Source organism: Sceloporus occidentalis, unplaced genomic scaffold, assembly GCF_023333645.1.
Source record: "Sceloporus occidentalis isolate IW3139 unplaced genomic scaffold, rSceOcc1.0.p SCAF_2, whole genome shotgun sequence".
NCBI lineage: Eukaryota > Metazoa > Chordata > Lepidosauria > Squamata > Phrynosomatidae > Sceloporus > Sceloporus occidentalis.
In genome coordinates, this window is record NW_028316982.1 from 49,508,983 (window position 1) to 49,534,902 (window position 25,920).

At 43.0% G+C, this 25,920-nt stretch overlaps 1 protein-coding gene across 4 annotated transcripts in view; it reads left to right on the top strand.

Annotated features, from left to right (window-relative positions):
* The first annotated feature begins 7,037 nt into the window (after positions 1 to 7,037).
* The window catches only part of ANO7 (anoctamin 7), a 58,793-nt gene continuing 39,910 nt past the window's right edge, over positions 7,038 to 25,920 (top strand). For 2 of the 4 annotated variants that reach the window (XM_089509305.1, XM_089509308.1), the window contains exons 1-5: positions 7,038 to 7,183; positions 7,357 to 7,389; positions 11,465 to 11,972; positions 23,428 to 23,503; positions 25,175 to 25,335. In XM_089509305.1, coding sequence (XP_089365431.1) covers positions 11,703 to 11,972; positions 23,428 to 23,503; positions 25,175 to 25,335 — 507 coding nt within the window. In that variant the 5' untranslated portion in view covers positions 7,038 to 7,183; positions 7,357 to 7,389; positions 11,465 to 11,702. Of the gene's footprint in view, positions 7,184 to 7,356; positions 7,390 to 11,464; positions 11,973 to 21,471; positions 21,621 to 23,427; positions 23,504 to 25,174; positions 25,336 to 25,920 lie in introns of all 4 variants that reach the window. The other 2 variants (XM_089509307.1, XM_089509306.1) reach the window with 2 other exon arrangements.

The following is a 25,920-nucleotide window of genomic DNA, read 5'->3' on the forward strand; positions in this document are numbered from 1 at the left end:
TTGAACCAATGAGCACAAATTTAGCATTGGTCCCTGGCACAGTGGTGAAAAAATAATAATTGCCAGCTCCCCACATTAAATAGCCTGAGAAGCACTACACTGCTTTGCTTAGAAGAATAATGGCTTTTCTAGGAAAGCCACTGATTCTTCTTAGGCAAGCCAATGCTTGCTTAGAAGAATCAAAAACAGTTAAGCTGTATGGACAAATTGGTTTTGTTCTCAGTGGTTGGGGGTAACGAAGTTTCATTAATGAGTGTCGACCAATTAACACTACAATAGTTTTTTGTGGGGTTTTCAGGCTATGTGGCCATGTTCTAGAAGAGTTTATTCCTGACATTTTGCCAGCAGCTGTGGCTAGCATCTTCAGAGAATATTTGGCAGCTACAACTTTCTCCTCTGTCAGTGGACAGAGAGAGTGCAATGCCAAAATATTCTGGAGTATCAGGTGTTGGGGCTAGGACTCTGGAGACCAGGGTTCAAATCCCAACTCAGCCATGAAAAATCACTGGGTGACCTTGGGCAAATCACACTCTCTCAGCCTTAGAAGAAGGCAAAGGCAAATCCCCTCTGAACAAATCTTTGCTGGGAAATCCCATGACAGGGTCACCATAAGTCAGAAATGACTAGAAAGCACACAACAAATCACTATTGTGTCTCACTGTGTCTGTGAATATGTGCATGTGTGACTTCATGGTGACCCCATGAATTTCATAGGGTTTACTAAGGCAAGGAATACTGAGAAGTGGTTTTGCCAGGTCCGCCCTCTGAAATATAGTCTATAATACCTGGTATTGGTTGACAGTCTCCATCCAAGTACTAATTAAAGCTGGCCCTGGCAGCTTCCAAGATCAGAGTGAGTCTGCTGCCTTTAGGGTATTTAGGCCTAGTGTTGTGCAATCTACACAATGATAATTAATTTAATTATGTACCATAATTAATTTATTTGTCTTCAAGAGACCACAAGATTCTACTCTAATTATGAAGAAAAAAAATCCAAATAATTCCTTCTACAAATTAATGAGTTCAAGCCTCTGCTGGTGTAACTGGCCCTTCCATGGTGACCTAAATCAGTGGAGAGGCAAGGCAAGGGTGCCTATAGTTCTTGTCACATCTGCTATTTTAATACAGCCGGTTTTCTATATCCATGGATTTGTTATCCATGGATTTCACCATCCATGGCTTGAAAATATTTTAAATATATATACATTCCAAAAAGCAAACCCTGATTTTGCCATTTGATATAAGAGAAACCATTTTACTATGCCACCGTATATAATGGGATTTGAGTGTCCATGGATTTTGGTATCCATGTAGCGGTCCTGGAACTAAACCTCAGCGGATACCAAGGGCCCACTGTACAGCCTCCATCAGCAACAGAATGTGACACCCTACAGATAGCTCTCCATCCAAAAAGCCTCGACTATGATAAAATATCCATTCCTCTTTGAGATCTACATGAGCTTGTCAAATTTATTAACTATCAAATGGATCATATTCCCTCCAGATTTCTTTCTCTTGTTAGACAGAAAGCAAAAAAGCACTGGTAGTCTTAAATCCAACAGCAAGTCCCAAACTGAGTAAACATGGATCTGCCTGTATTTTGAAATCTAGGGAGGCCCTTCTCTCTGTTCCACTATCCTCACAGGTACATCAGGTAGGAATAAGGAAGAAGGCCTCCTTAGTAGTTGAACCCAAGCTCTGGAACATCTTTCACATAGACTGGCACCTTCCTTGCTATCTTTCCCCAGGCAAGCAGTAGGGTTGCTGTCACCTAATGCTGTAACTCATTATGTCAAACCTCCCACCTCCCAGTGACCTTCTCCCATACCACAATCCTTAGTAATGTTTTTTGTACTAATATTACTCATAGATCCTAATTCCCGTATATCACTGAATGCAATGGTGATAGTTGTGACATAAACAGCTAGCAAAATTAAAATTATACCTTTAAATAACAATATCATACACACATCCTAAATGTATTTACATGTACATAGTTTCATGTGGTTCAAGTGACCATTCTGTAAGATGTGATTTTTGAAATAAATTTTAAAAATAATTTTAAAATTATTTTAAGAAACATTAAATTTTTAAAACCTGGGACCTCTTCTTTCTCTTCCCACTGTGCCTCACTGCCCTCACACCACCTCTTTTGCATTTTCAAGGGATGCTGGCAAATGCACGGCCCATTTTTCCCAAAAGGCAGATGTTTGGGGAGCTGTGGTTTCACCCTCACTTGGGGTGTCACCTGGTGCAGTCTGAATCCCCAGCATTCCCCTAATGACACCCCTTCAGGCTGGTATTTTATTACAGCAGGTCTTGGAAGATTGTTCAAGAAGAAAGGGCCTTCCATAATGTACTAGATACTCTGTTTGCTGTTTTCCTTTTAATTTTTTGATAGTTTAGTTACAAGTTTAGTTTTGCTATGCTGTGGATTTTTAGCTATATTTATTTTTACTGGTGTCATAAATCACCTTGAGTCCCAAACTGGAAAAAGGCATAGAATCATACAATCGTAGATTTGGAACAGACTACAGGGGCCATCCAGTCCAACCCCCTGCCATGTAGGAAATCTCAATCAAAGCATCCCCAACAGATGGCCATCCAACCTCTGTTTGAAGACCTCCAAGGAAGGAGACTTCAATACACTCCAAGGAAGGAGTGTGTTCCACTGTCGGACAGCCCTTACTGTCAGGAAGTTCATCCTGATGTTGAGGTGGAATCTCTTTTCTTGCAGCTTGCATCCATTGCTCTGGGTCCTGTTCTCTAGAGCAGCAGAAAACAAGCTTGCTCCCTCCTCAAGATGACATCCCTTCAAATATTTAAACAGGGCTATCATATCACCTCTTAATCTTCTTTTCTCCAGGCTAAACATCCCCAACTCCCTAAGTCGTTCCTCATAGAGCATGTTTTCCAGACCCTTCACCATTTTAGTCGCCCTCCTTTGGACATGCTCCAGTTTCTCAATGTCCTTTTTGAATTGTGCCCAGAACTGGACACAATATTCCAGGTGGGGCCTGACCAGAGCAGAATACAGTGACACTATTACTTCTTTTGATCTAGACACTATACGTTTATTGATGCAGCCTAAAATTGCATTGGCCTTTTTAGCTGCTGCATCACACTGTTGACTCATGTTCAACTTGTGGTCTACTTGGACGTCTACTTGGACTCCTAGACCTCTTTCACATGTAGTCTTGTTCAGCCAGGTGTCCCCCATCGTATATCTGTGCATTTCATTTTTCTGCCCTAAGTGCAGTACTTTACATTTCTCCGTGTTGAATTTCATTTTGTTAGTTTTGGCCCAGCTTTCTAGTCTATTCAGGCTAATAATAACAGAGTAGACCTATTGAATAAATTTAATTTATATACATGTTGGTTTTTAGCAACTGATCCAAAGCATTTACTAGTACTGGGTTGCTTCAGAGCCATGTAGTGCTTTCCTAGTTATAAATTACTGCCAATACCTTTTGCATAGAAGTTGGCGAGTTGACTTTTGAAGGTCTTTCCATTGCCCGAAAAATTAGCTCTGAATATGCTTGGTTGCTTTTAAAGAGGACGAGCTTCCCTATTGCCAGGTTTTCCATCACTCTTCAATTATGATCTCATAGATGATCACATTGGAACTCTCAAGTCAGCAACAGATGGTGAGGTTTTAACATTTCTTTGTAGGAAAGATAGCTGTTGAGATAGCTAAGGTCCAGTTTGTATTGTGAGGGGTGGGAGAGAAATCAGGTTTCAAATATGTCCTCTTCCCACAGACATTCTGGATAATGTTAGTAAAATCATTACAGATTCTGTCCCCAACATTCCCCCTCTTTCGTAATACTGATTATTTATTCCTTTGAACTTCAGGCAAGAACAGTGAAAGACACGCATAAATGTTTAGGCAATGCTTGAACTCACTCTAATTAGAGCCATGTGAGTGTAGAACTGGCTTGACTTTCAATTTTAGATCTCTTGTTTATATGCAAGTAAGATCCACCAATATCAAAAGATATTTTTAAAATGTTTAGTTTGCAAACTTATCTACCTCCCCCATGAGCAGAGTTTGGGAATACATCAGAGAAAGTTATATGAACTTCTCTTGATAGCATAAGGGTTATGGCTGAGTCATTCCAAATAATCTGTGGTTCCAGTTTTTTGTAGAATCTGATCATCAGAATTTATTTTCCAGAAAATATTACTTATCTCTTAGTTGCATCGACATCCCACATTTCCTTTAGGGAGCTCAAGTCTTTGTACAAGGCAGTCTTCCTCACCAGTTTATCCTCATCATAACCTAGTCAGGCTGAATGACAGTAAGTGGCTCAAGATTGCCAAGTAAATTTCATAGCTTAGTGGAAAATGTAAAGCTGCATTGCCAAAGTCCCAGTACAAAATGAACGCTCCTCCTCCCTCTACATTGGCTATGTCCAATAGCACCCGTAGTGTGCTGGCTGAAGTTGGCAAATCTTGCCTCAAATCTAACAGTTTTAGTGCCTTCCATTCTACATCTTCACAGTTTCCTTACCACACAAAACAATATCTAGAGCCATATGTATGCAGCCATGTGTGTTTTTCTCAGCATTCTAGTAACTGAATTTTAACGTGCTAAACTACATAAAGTAATATGGTCATTATTATAAATCGGATTATAAAGAGTTTAGTTATGTAAATTCCCACAGGAGTTTGCATCTTAAATCTTACTTCCTTGTCGGAGTGATACATTAATGCTGCAATCCTATATCTCTCTACCTAGGAGTAAATCCACTAATTTCTTAATTGGCTTTTATTTCTGTGTAGACATAGGGTCACACTGTAAAAAACTAATAAACATTTGCCTATTCATACCTACACAGTTCTGCATCTTAAGTGTTGATTCATATTGATTAGCTGGTGCTGTAACACAGTTGGCCCTTCACATTTGCAGCTTTAACATTTGCGGATTTGATTATCCTATATACTCGACTATAAGTCGATCTCATATATAAGCCGAGGGCAGGTTTTGGGGCCAAAATTATGGAATTTGATGTGACTCATGGATAAGTTGAGGATAAAACTTAGGGCCATTTAATAAGGATATAAATGATGAAGCAAAGGAAAACAATGCCAAAGAATTTACAATATTCCAGCAGGCATAACTATTTGTGTTCATGCTTAAGGCTATATGGATGAGAAAGTAAAAGGGGGTCAGTGCTTCCAGGGCAGATTAAACTCTTGCCTTTCACCATATATATATATGAGTTAAAATGCATTACTTACATTGACCTGTGGATAAGTCAACTCAGGTTTTTTGGGTCATTTTTTTAACCTAAATTTCTAGACTTATACATGAGTATATACAGTATTTGCAGTTTTGATTATATATTGTCTCTAGGAATCACTATGTCCTCCACCGCAGCTCTGCCAGAAGCTGACTACAGAGTTGTGCTGGAGAACCTAGAGGTGCCTAGACAAAACACGTCTCTAGTCATTTGTAGGTCCTCCAGCATATTTCTGTGGTCAACTTCTGGCTGAAGTTGACCACACAGTTGCACTGATGGACCTAGAGGTTGCTAGAGAGGTGTTATATCAGGTAAAAAGAATAGGGATTTTTTTCACAATTTTTCCACATTCTCTGGGGTCCTGTGCCTCTAACCTCAGTGAATGTGGAGGGACCACCATACTGCATTTCAGTTTCAAGAAAAGTATAGAACAGAGGAGGGCAATTTCCAACCTTCAGGCCTAATCCGGTTTGGGGAGGTGCAGCCTCTGGCCAATGTAATTCCTCCCTTCAAAACCCTTAGAACATGTGGCCCTCCATATATTAGACTACAATGTCCAGCATTCCTCAACACTGGCTATGCTGGTGAGGGTTGCTGGTAGTGGCAGTCCAGCAGTATCTGGAGAACCAAATGATTCCCACCCCTGCTATAGGGGAAAAAGATTTTACTAATCTAGCGCTTGAAAACCATCTGTAGATGTTAGTCCCATACACAGTATGTACGCATAGCTTCACATGGTTTAAAAATACAATCTAAATGCTATGGATTGGGTAAATTGGGAAGGAAAGAGATGCAGGGTTAGGACAGGGAGGGGGACAAAATTAGGAGATTGTACCCCCCCCAAAAAAATTGTGCGCCCCAAGAAATTGTCTTTCACTCCCCACATTTCTACATTACAGAGAGTGAAGCAATGAGCATCAGTGACATCCAGAACCTGCTGGATTTAGATTCCCTTGGGAACTTTGCCTAAGTAGTTAATTTTCTTCATAGCCTGCCTTTTTTCTAGTACTGGATCCAAAGCAACCAACTCTATTTCTAAAGGCTCAACTGAAGCTTTAAATTACTGCAATGCTAGAAATTTGGAGACTGGAGGAAAATGTAATGATTGTTATGGTTTGAGTGTTGGACTGTGACTATGGAGACCATGATTTCATTCATCACTTGGCCATGAGATGCTTTGGGTGACCTTGGGCAAGTCACACTCTCTCATCAGCAAGTCAATGGCAAACCTCTTCTGAACAAATCTTGCAAAGAAAACCCCATGATAGAATCGCCTTAAGTTGGAAATAATTTGAAGGTGCACAACAACAAAAGCAGGATCCTTAGGGCCCCATTTTGTCCTCATGTTGCTCCCCCTTCCCATATCTACACCCCTGGATAAGGGAGAATTAATAGTTCCTTTTTCTTTGCTTCTTCTTGTCTTCTATACCTTTTTTCAGAGTAGCCAAAGCAGACAAAGGTTTGAAACATTAACATTAGTCCTCCTCTTATTTTCATGTAGATCCTTTCTTCTCTATAGTTGCCTTAAGGAAAGCTTTCATAAAAGTGGCTACTTACGTTTATGCACCAATCTGCAAATCCACACCCTCAAGACAAACAAAGGCAAGGTTAACTAAAAAGTTATTACACAGAAATGCTCTTGGGAACCTGCCTGCAAGTTTGAGATTCCTCCACCTTATGCATACACCCACGTATCTACCACAGCAGGCGTTGATTGGTGGAGTGGATGGTGAACAACTTCACAGCAAAGTGGTGATGTTTCACTTTCTTTGGATTTAAAGAGAAGGAAGACAGTGGGAGGAAGAGAGGAAAAGACTGCTTGTTGCACACCATTTCCTTGCACTCTCTCAGGGATCTGTGAAATGGAACTGCCATCCATTAGCCACTCATCAGAAGGAAAGAAAGTGTGGATGCAATAGCCCCATCACTATCATCAGGTATATTCTAAAGTAGCATTTCTGTAGTGTGGCATGTTATACATCAGAAGAATGCAAAGATGTTTATGCAAGACTGCTTGGGCAGTTGCTATATGTTGAGTTGCAGTTTTTTAAATTTTCTGTTGGCTCCAACTTTCAAAACCTCTGTATTATTCTCCCATTTTTGTCCTCAGCTGAAAATTTGACAATACCCTAGAAAGGACAAGGTAAGAACCTCAGTTTAATTCCATGCCTTTATGCTTTATGCCCCATTCCTTGATATAAGCAATACAAGAATGGATCCCAACTACAAACCTCCAATGTAGGCCAGTGTACCAAACCTTAAGACCAGGTGAACCAAGTAAAGCATCTGCAGCATTGTGGCTGCATATATAAAATAAGTATCCCATCCCAACTACCAGAGGTCGTTATCACATGACGGAAATTGGAAGTATAATCTGAAGTCATCCCGAATGCAATCATGGGTATTCACGTTATTGCGTGATAGGTTACCACACGCAATCGCTGGCAATGGGTACCCATTCTGAATGCAATTCCACATTAATCCAAAATTAAGTAAATTCGGTGAACTAGCGAATTCACAAATACTATTCCCAGGCCACTTCACATTCAATTTGGTGTTGTTTGGTGTGATATGCATGTCTGCTGTGGCCCTGGTATTCCCCCCAAATCAATTCCTCCCCAGCAGCCAGGAGGAAAAGCAGCTCTTTTTGACAGGAAAGAGGGGGGGGGGAGGCTCTCCATGAGGCGTCCTGCAAGCTCTCTCTGCCCAAAATGGTGGGCTTGGGGCTTGCCCCTTGTGCCCCTCAGGGACCTTTTTGCCACACTCCCTCCCTTCCTCCCTCCAGGGCCAGGGGGCTTCAAAAAGAGAGAAAACTCCCCCCTCTTTTATTAGCCCTAAAGCGTTGTTCTTCTTCCCTCATTCCTCCTCCTTTGGGAATGATGGAGTGGGGCAGCCTGGGGAATGGGGGTCTGTTTCTCCCCCCCCCCCCCGAGGGGCATCGCTCTGGGCTCACAACAAACTCCAACTCTCAGAATTCCATAGCTTTGAGCCACAAAGAGTTAAAGCGGTGCCATACTGGGTTATTTCTCCAGTGTGGATGAAGCCTAAGTCGCCAGCTCTGGTTCCTGCCCAGCTTCCCCTCCCCTTTCCCCCTCCTCTGGCTCTTGGCGAGGAGGCAGTGCCATTGCCTTCAATGGGACTCCCAATGGGCCAGGTTAGAACCAGAGAGGACCCAGGCCCCCCACAACCTCACTGCAGCCAAGCTCTCCCAAATGGGAGGGACTCCTTCTCTCCCCCCATTCCCCCCCACAGCTGGGGACTTAAAGGCACAAACACAGTCCCTCTCTCACACACACACAACCATCTGGAGACCCCCACCCCACCTTTTGTGTTTTCTTGGCAGGTTTATTCAGAGAGGGTTTGCCATTGCCATTTTCTGAGGAGGCTGAGAGAGTGTGACTTACACCAGGTCACCCAGTGGGATTCCATCCCTGCTTTCTAGAGTCATAGTCCAATACTTAAACCAAGTACAAGGTTGCTTTGGACTGGTTTTGAATTGGTGAATTGCCTAAATAACGTGAAATAAAGGGTAATGAATGGACAAATAACATGAATTGCCTAAATAACATGAAATAAAGGGTAATGAATAGACAAATAACGTGAAACAAGGCAAAACCACGGGGACCAGAGGCAAGCCCCACCAGAAGTGTAAAAAGGTCACAATCCAATTCTGCCCTCACTGTGCATGTGCAGGGATGCTAATTCAAATTCTAGACTACAAAGAGTACGACTCATATGATAATGTCTTTTGCATTCGCACTACTTTGGCTTTGGGATGGGTGCTGTGTTCTTCTGTGCCTTTGATAACCATCCGCGTAATAGTGTTCATTTCAAATTGGCCCTACTTTCTTTTCTTTTGAAACTAAGAGACATTCCTCCTGTGTGATATCATCCAGAGTGAGTTGAGCAAGTGACCTATGACCCAAATATCTTGGACAGCTCCTTAAACTAGTCTAACTAGGTTGTTTGTTTTGATGTTTTGTGCCTTCAAATAATTTCCAATTTATGGCAATGCTAAGGCGAACCTATCCTAGGGTTTTCTTGACAAGGTTTGGTCAGAGGAGGATTACCATTGCCTTCCCCTGAGGCTGAGAGTGTGTGACTTGCCCAAGATCATCCAGTGGGTTTAATGGCTGAGCTGGAAACTGAACCCTGGTCTTCAGAGTCATAGTCCAACACTCAAACCACTACACCACACTGGCTGGTTATATTAACAAGGGGGGATCTGTCTCTTTACTGTACAGTGTGCTCTTTTTGCTGGATAGGCCCTTAGATGTTTGGCATATAGTTCTCCCCAAGGCTCTGCTGCGTGGGTCCATTACCCACCACACTTGGATACCAACATTTTGTTTCTAACTTTGCCCCCAGCCAGTATATACATTTCAATGTGAAATAGCAGAACCAATACTACATAGCCTATTGTACTTTCCCTAACTCTTTTCTGGACAGACATGTTTGACTGCTCCTTCACCTTCTTGATCCTGCCCCAGCTGTTCTGCTGCCATGTGGCAACTTCAGGAAGCTGCAACAGGGGATGAATATTGCCTGTATTTCCTCTATTTCTAATTCAGGCTCATAATTTGAATTTCAAAGTGTAAAAGACCTAAATATACTGAGTGGGATATATTACTGTTTTTAGAATGCACCCTACTTTTTGTTTTTGATTTTTAAACTAGTCTGGGTAAGATTATGTCACTGTAATTCACTGAAAGAGATACACATCAGGGTGTTTCAAGATGACATTTCCCCAAGTGTGTATTGCTAAACTACAGCTTGAAACAGTATGTCCTGAAGAAGAGAGCCTTTGTTTTTGGTTGCTATTTTTTGCTCCATACTTATTTTTCATAAAGTTGACTAATTTTGCAGAAAGATAGCTCTTCCATTATCTTAGCTGTTAGTATGTTTAAGTGTGTGGCAACGTCGTCGAACAAAGGCTTGGCAAGCACCATCCTCTGTAGGGTTGTGGTTGACAGGTGGGCATGTCCTTTGCAAAAGCCCTGGAGAAAACTGGCATCCCCAAAAAGTTAATAGTTACAGCTGCACCATTACTTGAAGCTCTTCTCACCTCTTACAAGAGTTAATAAAAACGTTTCTCAGCTCTTCCTCCTTCAGGTAGCTATATTCATCCCTATCCCCCTCCCCCCAAAAAACCCTCTGATTCCCTCCTGAATTATTTGTATTGAGAGTAGACTCCTGGGGAGGGGAGAGCAGACTGAAAACTTGCCTCCCTGGGATTTCTTTAAGATAACTGTAGTTTAGGACTGCAAACCCAGGTTTAAATAATATATCACCACCTAACCTGCATTGTTCAGGAAGTCACCTGGATCCTGTGGACAGATTGCCCTGGTTACAGAAAAAGCAGAGGCCAGAAGGAGACCTGAGAAAATTTTTATCTAAATTTCCTTAGCTGGCTTATGGTTGCAGATGGGATGCTCCTCTAAGGCTGCATGCAATCCCTGAAGAGGCTTTTGTGGACCTTTACTCAGACTGCTCTGTTTTGGCAAAAAAAGATGACACTTACCTCTCTCTCTTGGGAGCCTCCAAGAGTGTCTATTCACATTTTAATGAGGTTGTAGGATGCTCCTATGCTGTGTTACTTTTTTTAAACAATCATTTTCCAAAACCACAAATAGACCTCTGGCCACCTCAAGGTGTGTGATTTGGCATTTTGGGCATGTAGTGCCCAGATGGTCCAGAAGTAGAAAATTGCTCCCTGAACCTGTGAAAGTTGCTGATCCATGATTTAAAAGCATGTCTTCTTAAGTGTGTTCCTTCCTTGTTAGGATGCAAGGCTGTATAAAGGAGGATTAAAATACTATGTGAAAAAAGCTGTTTGGGATAGCGTCTTTATCAGATTCCCTGGCATTTGAAAGTCAAATCCACATTGAGCTCCACAGTTTGACTAGTAATTGCCTAAAAAAAAGTATCTATTCTTCAAATTCAAAGCTGTTTTAATATTCCAATACAGTGCTGGCTAGTCTGGTGACCATAAATAGCATTAGGCTGTTTCCTTAATTCTCACAGCCCATATTGCATTAATACAAAATGAAGCTTTAATGTCTGAGCCTCAGGTTACTGTTGCAATAGTAGCTGGATTAGATGTGACTTGAGGAAGTTATTTTCTTCTTCCTGTTTTCCTTGTAGAACAGACCTCAGACATGAATGGCGACTACCTGCTCACAGGACCCTCTCCTAACTAGTCTTGTGTGAATTTACAGGGCTGTTTTGCTGACCTTGTAAGCAGTGGGACTGGTTGGACGAGGATCAGATTGCCAGCAGTAGTATTATTCAAGTTGGACAAGGAAGAGTAGTAGCCCATGTCCCCCTGAGGAAAGAGAGGGGAATGCTCCTCTTGCAGTCTTCATGCTTGGACAGCTCAGTGCTAAAAGTGCAAACTCAAGGTTGTTGCTGAAAACCTCCAAGACTTCCTGCTTGCCAGTGGCATGAAGAAAAAAAATGCAACGAAGAAAACATAAAGAAGACGACAACTTGATTACAGAGGAGGAAGATCTCAACGAATTTGGTTACGGGAGCTTCAAAAAGAGTTCTGAGCCACAAACAAAAGACGATATTTATGGAACTGTAGAACTACCTGAGAAGCCTATCAAGCTGTCTAGTTATGAAACTGTAGGTTATGACTCTGTACAGGATGACAAAAGATCTGTACATAATGTGAAGGATGATAAGCCAAGGAGACTAACCATTACCTCCCTAGAGATCCCACAGGTAAGCAAACAATTACTGCCCTCTTTAGCACTGAGAAAGAATGGGCTCCCAGGCACACATACACAGACATGAATACACAGAAATGGTTTACTGGGGGGCCATTCACATTACCTTTTACATCGGTTTTGAAATCGATTCCTGCACGTGAAGTTCATATTGGTCCCAATTCTGTCACAATCCATGTTGAGGCTTGCACAAGGAAATGCCCCTTACCCCGGGGTATCCAGAATCGGGCTAAAATCCATCTTTTCTCAAAAGACCTGGTTTCAGCGAAATATGAACTTGCCCTCGATCATGTTCGGGGCAAATTCAGGGAGGGATTAGGGTCAGGGGGCGGGCAGAGGTCAGAGCATTCCCTCCCCTCATCAGAAGGGAGGGGGGAGGAGGGGGAGGAAAGAGCCGAAAAAAGGGGAATCGCTGGATGCAAAGGGTGACAGCTGAAACGGGGAAATCAGGGGTGACTTTTGGGCTGCAGAAGTCTGTCAGAGAGAGGTGGGGGTGGAGAAAGTGCTGGAGGAGGAGGAGGAGGAGGAGGAGGAGGAGGAAGAGGAGGAAGAGGAGGAAGAGGAGGAGCAGGAGAAAGGGGCCGTGGGAGGAAGGGAGCCATGGAGGGGATCCTAAAACGGAGCAGGAGGAGGAGGTAGATGAAGGAGCTGGGGGAAAGGGTCAGTGGGCATCCCTGAGGAAGGAGAGGGTCTGAAGGAAGGAGGAGGATTTCCAGGGGGAATTGGGTTGTGGGGCTACGCTGGGGCATGTAGGGAAATCAGGCTGCTTGTTCTACTTTCATCTTGCTCCTGGATTATTGTCAGAGGGAGGTGGGGGTGGTGGAGAAAGCTGAAAGGGAGGAGAGGGTCAGAAGGAAGGAGGATTGCCCAGGGAAGTAGGGCTGTGGGTCCAAGTTGGGGGATGTAGGGAAATCAGCCTCTTTTGACAATTTATGCGCATTCTTTTTGGGGTGCTTGCTTGTTCTACTTTCCTCTTGCTCCTGGATTATTATTATTATTATTATTATTAGTGTTATATGACCTTTCAACGGGGCTTGAACAGCAAGTTTCTTCTTGTCTGACTGCCATCTCTCAGTGGATGCAGCTTCGGCGCTTGAAGCTCAACATGTCTAACACTGAGCTTCTCATCTTTCTACCTAAACCCTCCCTTCATTCTTCCTTTTCTATTTCTGTCTACGACACTTCTATTCAACCGGTTCATCAAGCCCACAGTCTTGGCTTCATTTCTGACTCTTCTCTATCATTTATTCCTCAGATCCAGGCCACCGCCAAGGCCTGTAGATTCTTTCTCCACAACATTACCAAGATCCGTCCATTCCTCTCAGCCTCTACTGCCAAGACTCTGGTCCATGCCCTAGTGGTTTCGCGACTAGATTTTTGTAACCTCCTTCTGACAGGGCTTCCTCTTTCACACCTCCATCCTTTAATCTCTGTCCAGTATTCAGCTGCCCGTATTGTCACATCCGCTCGCCGCTTTGACCATGTTTCTCCTCTTTTATCCTCCCTTCATTGGCTCCCCTTCCCCTTCCACATCCGGTACAAGCTTTTGTTATTGACTTTCAAAGCCCTCCATGGATTGGCCCCTCCTTACTTATCTGACCTTCTTTCTCCTTACATTCCTACTCGCACCCTCCGCTCTGGTAGTCAAAATCTCCTGTCAGTGTAGGACTACCACTGCCCCCTCCCGAATTCGTCCCTTCTCGCTTGCTGCCCCTTACTCCTGGAACCTTCTTCCCCCACATGCACACCTCATCACTTCTCTACCCAGTTTCAAAACTGAGTTAAAGACTATATTGTTTAGAGAAGCATTCCCAGAGGTGAGCCCCTCTCTGACCCAGGAAGCCTCCTTTTAAGCATCCATTAAGAAGCCAAGCCCTTCCTCCAGTCCATCTGCCTTGGTCAAGGCTTCGGAGGTGGAGAAGAACTGCTGGACCTGATCCCATTCCCCACCACTACTCCCTTCTCCTTTTGTGTCGTGTCTTCTTAGATTGTAAGCCTGGGGGCAGGGAACCGTCTAACTAAAAGATTGTATGTACAGCGCTGTGTAAATTTACAGCGCTATATAAATAAAGGTTAATAATAATAATAATAATAATAATAATAATAATATGAGGATGCTACAGGAATGCCTGTGCTGCATTTCCATTTTATTCCCAATTCATTCCATGGGTCTACTTTAGTTGGAACTGACAGGTCACACTCTCTCAGCCTCACTGGAAGGCAATGGCAAAGCTCCTCTAGCAGGAGGAAAAGGGTCAGGTCAGGTCAAAGGCAGGGCATGAACGGAGCTCACATCAGGCACCCCCCCCCCCCTTTTCATATTTTAAAAAAATTATTTTTGACCAAATATGTGCATGGTTTGTTTTCTTCAGATAGAGCAGGTCTAGCAGCTTGTGCACTTTCATCTGCTTGCTTCCAGCAAAGGGGAATGTTACAAATGTTGCAAAAGGCTAGACTTACAATCAATGTTACATTTTTTGCTCTTGTAGACAAAATGATACATGCTTTTGCTACTGAATTCAGAGGCAGCCCTGAATTGCTTTTAAAAGCAAAAAAAAAAAAGAATGCATAGCAATTGCATCCTTTTCTGGCATTTCCGAGGTGAGGAATTTATTATTATCATTATCATTATTATTATTATTACATGTGTAAGAGGCATTCTGGGGGGCAAGGAGTGGGGGATGCATTAGCTTGCTTGGGATTGAAAAAGGGGACAGGGGCAAATCTGACCCAAATGCCCACACATACACACAACACACACAAAAAAGGTTTTTAAAAAATTGACACTTGGGGCATTTTGTGCATGGCTCTTTAAAAAAAAAGGAGAGGGGGAGGACACTCCGATGCCCCTGCAAAACGTCACCATGACAATCACTTGATTGACAGCAGGCACCTTTGGCAGCAGGCACAGAATGCATTCGATTTTAAATGCCTCTCTTTTGTAGTGGGCACTTGCTAACGGAGAGATTCGGAGGAAGGGCATCCAAATCAGCCCAGTTCCTTCCAGATCTTTGATGCCAGTCTGAATGGGCCCTGGGTAGGTATGATACAACCTGGGGTAATCTGAGGTCAAAGAAATTGCCTGATTAGAGTACTGTAAAATGCCCAAAGTGGGGCTGCCCTTGAAGAAGATTCAGAGGCTGCAGGTAGCAGAGGCATTCCTGCCTAAGGTGTCACCCGGTGTGGGTAGGCGGGGATTCTGGGGGTGGAGCTTCTGGGGTGGCACCAAAAGCAATGCCCCCAGCCTTCCAAGTCCCATGTGGCCCCAGAAAGCAGCCATCTCTCCCCTCCAGCCTTCTGTGTCCCATGTGGTCATGGTAGCAAGGGATCCAGAAGGCAGCCATCTCCTCCCCCGGCCTTCTGAGACCCATGAGGCCATGACTGTGCAGGACCCAGAGGGCAGCCACTCGTTCTCCATGGGGTGTACTACCACACCCAGTGACACCTCCCTCTGGAGTGTCATCTGGTGTGGTTCATATCACTGCACCCCCTAGTGATGCCACTGACAAGTAGCACAGCAGCTGAGTTACTGATCGGAGTACCATATAGACACCTTATACACTGGCCTTATACTGGTTACCAATACACCTCTGGTCTTAATTCATGTGCTTGTGAAATCCAATGTCCTAAATGGCTAGTTGAAGAACTGCCTCTCCCTATACATCCCTGTCTGAGGACTGATGAGCTGTGTTGGAGAATATGGGATGAGGCTTCTCACCTGTAGCATCTTGGTTGTGGAATGACCTCCTCTTAAATGGCCTCACTGGCAGTCTTCATTCCAGCACCAAGTAAAAAAATGTGGCTTTTTAAAAAGCTTTTGGGGCCTAACTGATTCCACCCCCCAAAAAAGAAAAATGTGCATGCAGAAAATTTGCATCTGTTTTGCTTTTCTTATATCTTGTAAACTAATTGTTGGAGACACTTTCAGTATATTTGAATTATTTCACACACACACACACACACTTTTTTTAAACATTTGAAATCACTGCCTTGAGATACAAGACTATAACGTGGGATGTAAATATTTTAATAAAATAATATTTTTAAAAGACTACAAGTCTTAGGATTCCACTGGATAGAGGCATAGCAATTAAAGTTAGGCTCAAACTATCATAATGCTGTCCTTTAGATACGCTGCAAAGACTATTGCGTTTAAGCATCTTGGCAGTTCATGGAGTTCCTCTGCCTCCCCCAAGAATTCACATATTTGCTTGGCTCTGATAAACGATGTGGGCAGGGATCAAAAGCACTCAGTTTCTTTCTTGAGTGGTTCTTGTTGTTAAGTCTGCTTTGACTTATGGTGACCCTATGAATAGAGACTGCAGTCTCTAGTATGCCCTTTTTTGGGGACTGAAATGTACAGTATATCGAGCTAGTCCAGCCTGTGGACCAGTTTTTTGTTTTATATATTCGTTCATAGGCTTTAGTTAAAACTAGAGTAAAATTTTGTCTCTGTACCTTGAAGCAGTCTATTGATATATCAGCCCCATTCTCTCTGGCACTTTTGCCCTGGAAGGAACTGACATATTCGGGGGGATACCTCCCAAATCTCTCTGGGCGTAAGCAAGTGCCCACAATGAGGGGCATTTTAACCCAAATGCCCTTTTGGAGAAATTGGGTTTCACATGAAGGTGCCTGGCTGTCAATCAAATTATTTCTGCAATTGTCATAGGTGACGTTTGCAGCACTAATTGGGGCATCGGAAGTGTGCTCCCCCCTCCTTTTTTTTAAAGAGCCAGGCGCCAGAATGCGCAAATTCTGTGAAATTAAAAACCTTGTGTGTGTGTGTGTGTGTGTGTGTGTGTGTGTGTATGTTGTGGGCATTTGGGTCAGTGCAAGTTATGATCTGCCCTTGGCCCCATTTCAACCCCAAAATGCAAGCTAATGCCATCTCTGCATCCTGTACCCCCCTCCTTGCCACCCCAGAATGCCTCATACACATGTAAATAATAATAATAATAATAATAATAATAATAATAATAATAATAAATTCCTCACCTTGGAAATGCCAGAAAAGGAAGCAATGCCATGCATTCTTTAGGCTACCCCTGAATTCCTTAGAGACAGTAGCAAAAGCATGTATCAATTTGCCAATTTGTCAAATTGGAAAGAGAAACATTGTAACATTCACATTGTAGCATTCATTTGCAAAGGAAAAAAAGTTTTTTGCAAAGTACCCTTTGCAACATTTCCCCTTTGCTGGAAGCAAGGAAATTAAAGGGAAAGTGAACAAGCAGCTAGCCACATTCTATCTATCTATCTATCTATCTATCTATCTATCTATCTATCTATCTAATATATATCTACTACCTGAAGTAAAAAAACATGCACATTTTTTGTCAAAAATAATTTTAAAAACTCAAAAAGGGGGGGGGGGGAGGTGACTGATGCGAGCTCCGTTCATGCCCTGCCTCTGACCTGAACTGAACTGACCCTTTTCCTCCTGCTTACATTCTCTTCAGAGGAGGTTTGCCATTGCCTTCCACTGAGGCTGAGAGAGAGTGACCTGTCAGTTCCAACTAAAGTAGACCCATGGAATCAATTGGGAATAAAAGCTAAATGCAGCGCAGGCATTCTGACTGTAGCATCCGCATATAACACTAATAATAATAATAATAATAATAATAAAGGCTCTTAAGTTCCAGGAGCAAGAGGAAATGAAAGTAGCACAAGCAAGCACACACACATTCCATGTCACCCAAAAAATCATGCTCATAGATTGTCAAGAATAAAAAATAAAAAATAAAAAGAGAGAGATGCTCCTTCCTCAGCCTGATTTCCCTATATCCCTCCTCCGGCTTGGCTCCACAGCCCAATTTCCCTTGGCAATCCTCCTCCTCCTCCTCCATCCTTCCGACCCTCCCCTCCCTCAGAGCTGCCCTGAATTGACCCTTCCACTGGCTACTTCATCCTCCTCCTCCTGCTCCATTATAGAATGCCCTCCATGGACCCCTTCTTCCCGCGGCTCTTTCATCCTCATCCTCCTCCGTCACTTTCTCCAGTCCCCCCTGCCCTCCCTCTGACTGCCCTCTGCAGCCCCCATCACACCGATTTCCCCTTTTTGCCTTCTGTCACCCTGCCTCCTGTCAGATTCCCCTTTTTCCTTCAGCTCTTTCCTCCTCCTCCTCCTCAGAGGGGAGGGAATGCTCTGCCCTCTGCCCGCCCTCTGACCTAAATCCCTCCCCTGAACTTGACCCGATCATGATCGGGGGCAAGTTCATATTCAGCAGAACCTGAGTTTTTTTCAAAAGGAACGGCTTTTAACCCAATTCTGAATGTCCCGGGCTAAGGGGCATTTGCTGCAGAACTCTGGTGCATGTCTCGAAATGGATTGTGACAGATTCGGAACAAATATGAACTTCACATGGAAGAATTGATTCCTGATCCGGGGAAAGTGTAGTCATGTTGAAGGGGTGTCACACTGAGAAGGGAACAAGCTTGTTTTCTGCTGCTCCAGAGAACAGGACCAGGAACAATGGATCCAAGCTGCAGCAAAATAGATTCCACCTCAACATTAGGAGGAACTTCCTGACAGCAAGGGCTGTTCAACAGTGGAACAAACTCCCTCGGAGTGGAGTCTCCTTCTTTGGAGGTCTTTAAGCAGAGGCTGGATGGCCATCTGTCGGGGATGCTTTGATTTGGATTTCCTGCATGGCAGGAGGTTGGACTGGATGGCCCTTGCGGTCTCTTCCAACTCTATGATTCTATGATTCTATGTGTTGTTGGGGATTTATTTTTCCCAAGTACTCTGAATGCAACTTCCATTTCACTTTCTAAAATTGTAGGTTCACCTTCAAATGCTTCTTCCTTTAAGGAATCTGTCATCCTTTGATTTCCTTAATATACAGTGAGCCCTTGGTATGTGGTGGGGTTTCGTTCCAAGACCCCCGTGGATACCAAAATCCGTGGATGCTCAAGTCCCATTAAATACAATGGCATAGTAAAATGGCAAAATCAAGGTTCACTTTTGGGAATATTATATATATATATATATATATATATATATATATATATATATTTTCAAACTGTTGATGGTTGAATCTGTGGATACAGAGGGCCAACTGTAGTTCTTCTGTCTATTGTTTCCATCATCTTTTCATTTGTACTTGATAATAGAATGTGTTCCCCTCCTCAGTGGCATCACTAGGGTTGGTGTCACCCCACTGCAGTAAACTCATGTTGTCGCCCCCAGGCAATCAAAAACTCCAGGGGAAAAAACATGGGGAGAGAGCAGGAGGGAAGGGGGAAGAGGAAGAAAAAGTGGCACCAGGCAGAAGGGAGCTCTCGTCATCCACCCTCTGCCTTCTGACCACCTCGCTGCCCATCCCACACCATCCAAGCTGCCTGGCACACACACTCAGCTGTCCCCCTCTGGGGCAGCTGGTAGGGTGGGCTGCTGCTGCCTGACAGCCCCTTCTCCTGCCTCATCCTTTCCATAGCTCCTGCCTCCTGGCTCTTGGCTGAGAGAGCCAAGTCAGTAGGAAAAAGTGCAGGTGGGTTTGCAGCCCCATCAGACCTGGAAGGGGGAATAGGCTCTCAGTGTTGTTGCTATTCCATCACTGCATTGCTGTGGTAGTTCTCTTCCATGGCAGTTCTGCTTCCCAGGCAGTCACTTAGTATCTTAGAATCATAGAGTTGGAAGAGACCATAAGGGCCATCCAGTCCGACCCGCCTGCCATGCAGGAACTCACAATCAAAGCACCCCTGAAGATGGCCATCCAGCCTCTGTTTAAAGACCTCCAAAGAAGGAGACTACACCACTCTCCAAGGCAGTGTGTTCCACTCTCAAATAGCTCTTACTGTCAGGAGCTTTCTCCTAATGTTGAGGTGGAATCTCTTTTCCTATAGCTTGCATCCATTGTTCTGGGTCCTGTTCTGTGAAACAGCAGAAAACAAGCTTGCTCCATCCTCAGTATGACATCTCTTCAAATATTTAAACAAGGGTATTATATCACCTCTCAACCTTCTCTTCTCCAAGGTAAACATACTTAGCTCCCTAAGTCTCTCCTCACAGGGCATAGTTTCCAGACCTCCTTTGGACACGCTCCAGTTTCTCCACATCCTTTTTTAATTGTGGTGCGCAGAATTGGACACAGTATTCCAGGTGAGGCCTGACCAAGGCAGAATAGAGTGACACTATTACTTCCCTTGATCTAGACACTATACCTCTATTAATGCAGTTTAGAATTGCATTGGCCTTTTTAGTTGCCACATCACACGACTCATATTCAACTTGTGGTCTACTAGGACTTGGTGTGAATGGATGTGATTCTGTTCCCCTGATCCTCTCCCTCGCCTCACAATGATCACAGCTGCCAGTACCATCCTGAAACCAGCTGCTGTGTGCCCATTCACACAGCAGCCTACTTCAGGAAGGCATTGGCAGCTTGCATTACCTGCTCCCATTGCTTCTTCCACATGTGCGGGGCTGCTGTGTGAATATGCACAGCAGCTTCACACTTTGGGAGGGGGGAAGAAGGAGTGCCCTGACTGCCAACATCCTCCCCATCTCAGTCCTGCTTCCTGATGTCTCTTTCCCTACTCACTACCCCAATCCCAATGCCCTAAGTAGGGCAATAATGGGGAAGGAGTGGAGGCAAGGCAATGTGAATACCAGTGCACCATACAGTGCAGCACCATACAGGTACTGACGTGGATGTGCAATAAAGATTGCTTCAGTACTGGTATGTTACACTGCACTTCAAAAATATGGATTGCTGTGAAGCCTCATGTGATAGTTTTTTGTGGGTTTTTCGGGCTATGTGGCCATGTTCTATAAGAGTTTATTCCTGGCGTTTTGCCAGCAACTGTGGCTGGCATCATTTCTCTGAAGATGCCAGCTACAGATGCTGGTGAAATGTCAGGAATAAATTCTTCTAGAACATTGCCACATAGCCTGAAAAAACCACAAAAAACTGTGGATGCCAGCCATGAAAGCCTTCGACCTCGTGATAATCTCCTAAACCTCAGAAAAAGTCAAAGGCAAGCCTATTCTGATCAAATCTGCCAGGAAAACTCCTTTATAGGTTCACCTTAGTTAGCCATAAGTTGGAAACAACCTCAAGGAACAAAACAACAAATATATTCTGGAATATTAGTCCGATGCTGTTGTGGGGGAAGGTTTTGAAGGTTGCTGTTTTGGCCTATGGACTTGAGCATTTTGAAAAGAAAGCATATTAAGACCGAACAACCCACCTCTTCATCCACAAGCACTAGGATACCAGATCTGGTGTGAGCCACTCCTAGTCTCTGGCAGCAGGAAACTGCTAGATAGAATAATTTACATGGTTACTGTATCTGACTTGTATATTATTCAAATGAGGCTGCTCATTCTGGAGAAGGAAGAGCAAGTCACATATTTTGACATGCTGTCTTAAGGCAATTTCCAATTGGGTCTGAGTGAAGCAAAATAATAACAAGGATGGACCTTCCATGTAGGAAGCAGTAGGGTGGCTGTTACCAGGCTTTGCATAAGATATTCATTTGTTTGAAAGTGCTTGAAGGGCTATCCAGCCCAAGTCCAGTTTAAAGAGAAAGAACACTAAGGAGAACAACAGCAGCCTTGAAGTAGCCCATCAATCTTCAACACCTGAACAACAGATCAAGAAGGCAGATGGGTCTCTAGGTCATAGTCTTCTCTATGGTGAGATGAATTGTCCTGCTATTTAATACATAGTAATTGTTTCAGACTTTGCACTGTGGTTACCCATTGGCATATACAAATGTTGTACAAATTTGTGTCCTCTCTTGCATTTCTTTCCTTTGTCGTAAATCAGTATTTTGGAATGGGGCAGAAGGGCAGGGTGTGCCCTATTTCAAGCAACAAATTATTTTGGACTGGCACTGTTTAAAGATTTCTTTCTTTCTTCTAAGAGCTTTGTCGTACAAGCACTGTTCTCACCGCAGTCGCACTCGTCAATGAAAATGGAATTACAGTCATCCCTCCATATTTGTGGCGTTGATATTTACAGATTTGATTATTCACAGATTTCATTAATATGTTCTCTCTAGGACTGTATAGGTCCTCCAGTGCAACTCTGTGGTCAACTTTAACTAAAAGTTGCACTGAAAGACCATTTGTAGCTACTCCAGTGCCATTCTATGGTCAGTGTATGTTGGACATTGACCACAGAGTTGCACTGGAGGACCTAGAGTTTCCTAGAGAGGTGTCCTCTCAGGTAAAAACAGTGTTTTTGTTATTTGCGGTTTTCCATATTCACGGGGGTCTTGTTCCCCTAACCCTAGCGAATATGGAGGGACAACTGTATACTTGTTTGTATATACTACATCACTGCACATCTTTGTAATCACGTGATTGCTGCCATCATGGTCTTTTCCTGACTCTTTGCCCTATCCAGCATGCCTTCTTATTTTCTTAAATTTTATTTTTATTTATTTTTATTTTAACTTTTTCGTGCAATTTCAGAGCATTACTAATGCAATTTACACAGTGCTTTTAACTTAAGGAAACAGAAAAAATAAATAAAGGTAATAGCAAAGAATAGCAAAGGGGAGGACAGACAAGGGGAGAAGAGGAGACACTGACACCACATGACTGTCAATAACGCAATTGCCCGGCAATGACATTTTGTACCTGAGGACTAGCACCATTGCAACCTCATTGATGGTTTTCCCCATCAATGAAAAAGGATGCCCTAACTGTAGTGTGCCCGTGTCATATGTGGGCGTACCATACTCGGGCGGCTTTCAGCATATGCTGAAAGCCGTGCCGAAAGAAGCAATGGTGCATGTGCCATGCCGTGCCGCAGGCACGAACCCCATTGTTTTTAATGGGGCTCCACTATACGTGGTATTTCCCTTATGTGAGGGGGGGGGGGTTGGAATGGATCCTCTGCATAAAGGAAGGGCCCACTATACTTGGGGAAAGCAGAAACTACAGGTCAGAGGTGACGTTGTGTGATAGGTATCACCAAAGCCACATTTTTCTGGGTCTCATCCCCGTTTAAAAGCTACATATAATAATCTCCCAACTCTGTAATGTGACTGGCTATTGAGTAGTCCTCTTTGAAAAAACATCAGTAGTTGTGGAGGCCTGAGTAGTGCAGAATAGGTACTACTCAGAGAATAGTTACTGTTCAAATGCTGGTGACAGTACAGTCGGCCCTTCTTATACACGGATTTTTTATACAGGGATTCAAGCATACATGGTTTGAAAATGTTCAAAAAAAGTATAAATTTCAAATATCAAACCTTGATTTTCCATTTTTTAATAAGGGGCACATTTTGCTATGTCATTATATTTAATGGGACTTGAGCATACATGGATTTTGTTATACACGGGGGATCTTGGAACCAAATCCCAGTATATAACAAGGGTCCACTGTACAGTGGGCTGATCAATTACTCTTTTCTGCTCTCCTTTTTTTATATTGGGGGGGGGTTCATTTTGTAAGAAACCTGATTCCATCTGCTTTCTTATTTCTTTTTAGTGGAATAAACAAACACCAGTAGGCCATGTTGTCAAGAGCACTGCGAACTTCTTCAGTGATGAGAAAACCAGGATAGGTAAATAAAGTAAATCATCTCATACACAAGCTGACCAAAATCTATTTTTGAAAGGATTCCATGGAAGAGATGTTAGTTTATCTTAGTTTTCTCCTCCTTTTATAAGAAGTTACCATTTGTCTAATCAGAAAGTTTTATATAAGTACTGAGTTTTGACGAATTGTTAATTTGCATTCAGTTTGTGTGGAAGGAAAATATCATCACTGTTTAAAAAATTATGTCCAGAACTACAATGATAGGAATCTGGGTTTGAATAGGACTTTGTACTCCTGAGTGCAAGAAAGGACTTGGAACATCCTACATCCAGGATACACACTGTGAAGTAAATCTGGGGTTCTAAGCCCCATACTATGCTTGTAACACTGACAGGAGGTCAGGAAGAGTTTCTGAAGGGGAGAATCTATCGATATAATTGTGTGCTGAACCTTTTCAAAAACCACATATTTTCTCTTGAGGCCCTTTCACGCTACACTATTATAGCGCTATGATTCTATTTTGTCTGCCATAGCTTCATCCTATGGAATCTTAATATTTGGAGTTTGGTGAGGACTAAAGCACTTTGGCAAAGAACAATAAGTACCCCTCCCTAAACGACAGATGGGACAATTCCATTGGATTTTGCCATGGTAGTTAAAGTGCAGTCATAACACTATAATCATATTGTATAAAAGGGGCCGTGGAAAGCACACCATTGTGCATCTCACAGATCCTGCACTGAAAGTGTCTCCCTTGCTCTTTGGGCACCATTCAGCTGTGATTGTACATAAAAGAATAAATATTAAACCTAGTCCTGAGTTTGCAGGAGATGCTAACCATAGATGTTCAGGTTTTTTTTCCTTCCCTACACTGAGAAGAACTTTCCTTTCTGTTTGGTACTCACTGGATATCTCAGAATTTAAAGGTTTTATAAATATTTCTCTATTTCCTGTGTGAGGAGGTTTGTCAAATTTTCCCATCCACACATGACTTGCCTAGTGTTTATGATGACAGTATTAATGAAGATCCCAAGATACCGCATTTGGTCTCAAACATCTGTAGCTTAAAATGAGCACTTTGTGACCTAACCATTCTTATTTCCTTTCCCTCTTTACCTTTCTCAAAGTTTGGAGAATGAATTTATTTTTTCAATAACATCTTACCGTTAGTAATTATTTTTCCTGTTATTTTTCTCTTGCTTCTCTCTTCTAAAAACGTACTTTTGAAATGGAAAAAATGGCTAGAAATTATGCAAAATGAAATGATTTTCCAAATAATTTTAGAATTAATTAGTAAATTCTATTAGTTATTATATTTATTCATATTACTTTCCTAAAATGATTTAATTATGGCCTCCTTATCCCTAACAGTAATATGGTACAAGTAACATTATTACTTGTGACATATTGCTCTACATTCTGATTTTTATGGGTCGATAATTATGATTTCTCTCTACCTTATATGTTCTCTAGTTGGGTGACAGGAAGGGCGCAGAATGTCACCAGTCCTTTTTTACCCTTTCTGTAGCACTTCACTACCTTTGGATTCCCCTTTCACCGTCCATGTTCTTGCCCAATTTTATAGTCTAGGATTTGGAAGATGATATGGTAGCTCAATGCCTTCTCACACTGCTTGCTGTTGAGAAGGTAGCTGACATAACATTTGTATGTACTGTGTGTATGTGCTTTGTCTTAGACTTCATACTTGTATGGGAATCTGATCATCACAATTGGGAAGGTCAAAGTGAAGAAGCTGAGACACAGAAATCCAGGCAAAAGAGATCTATGGAGTTGCATAGGGTCTGGCGAGAGAAGTTTCTGAATAAACTCCAGATGGCAGGTCTCAAAATGGAAAAGGTAATCCAATTTACTGATGCCAGTGCATTTGTGGGACTTTTGCGAGAGTGAAAGAAATAAACAGAATTGTTGTTTACCTTTTCTTTGCGTCCTGGCCTGGGGAGATATCTACACAGTGCAGTTATAGTAATTGACTCTGTCCTAAGGAATCCTGGGATTTGTGGTTTAATTACTTAGACATTTCTTCCAGAGATCTCTAATGGCGTAGTTCAAGGTAGTAGGCTAGAGAGGTCTAAGCACCACAAAACTACAAATCCCAGAATGTTGGAGGATGGAGCTCCTAGTGCCAGCAAGATGCTTGTTGTGCAATGGAATCTTAGGGCCCCACGCCAAAGCCACACTCCAGTCCTAAGGACTAGACCACAGCTTTGGCACAAGTTCTGGCCTCTTAGGATGCATGCATCATTTAAACAGCAAACCTCTAAAGCGACCCTAAGCAGCTTTATTTTGGCCTGCTTCAGGGACGTAGCCAGGATTTTGGGAAGGGGGGGGGGGGTCCAGACTAAGTGCCAACATTATAATGGGGCTTGGGTGCAGTGGTGCAGCAGCACACACCATTCATTTCATCTAATGGAAGGGGGGTTC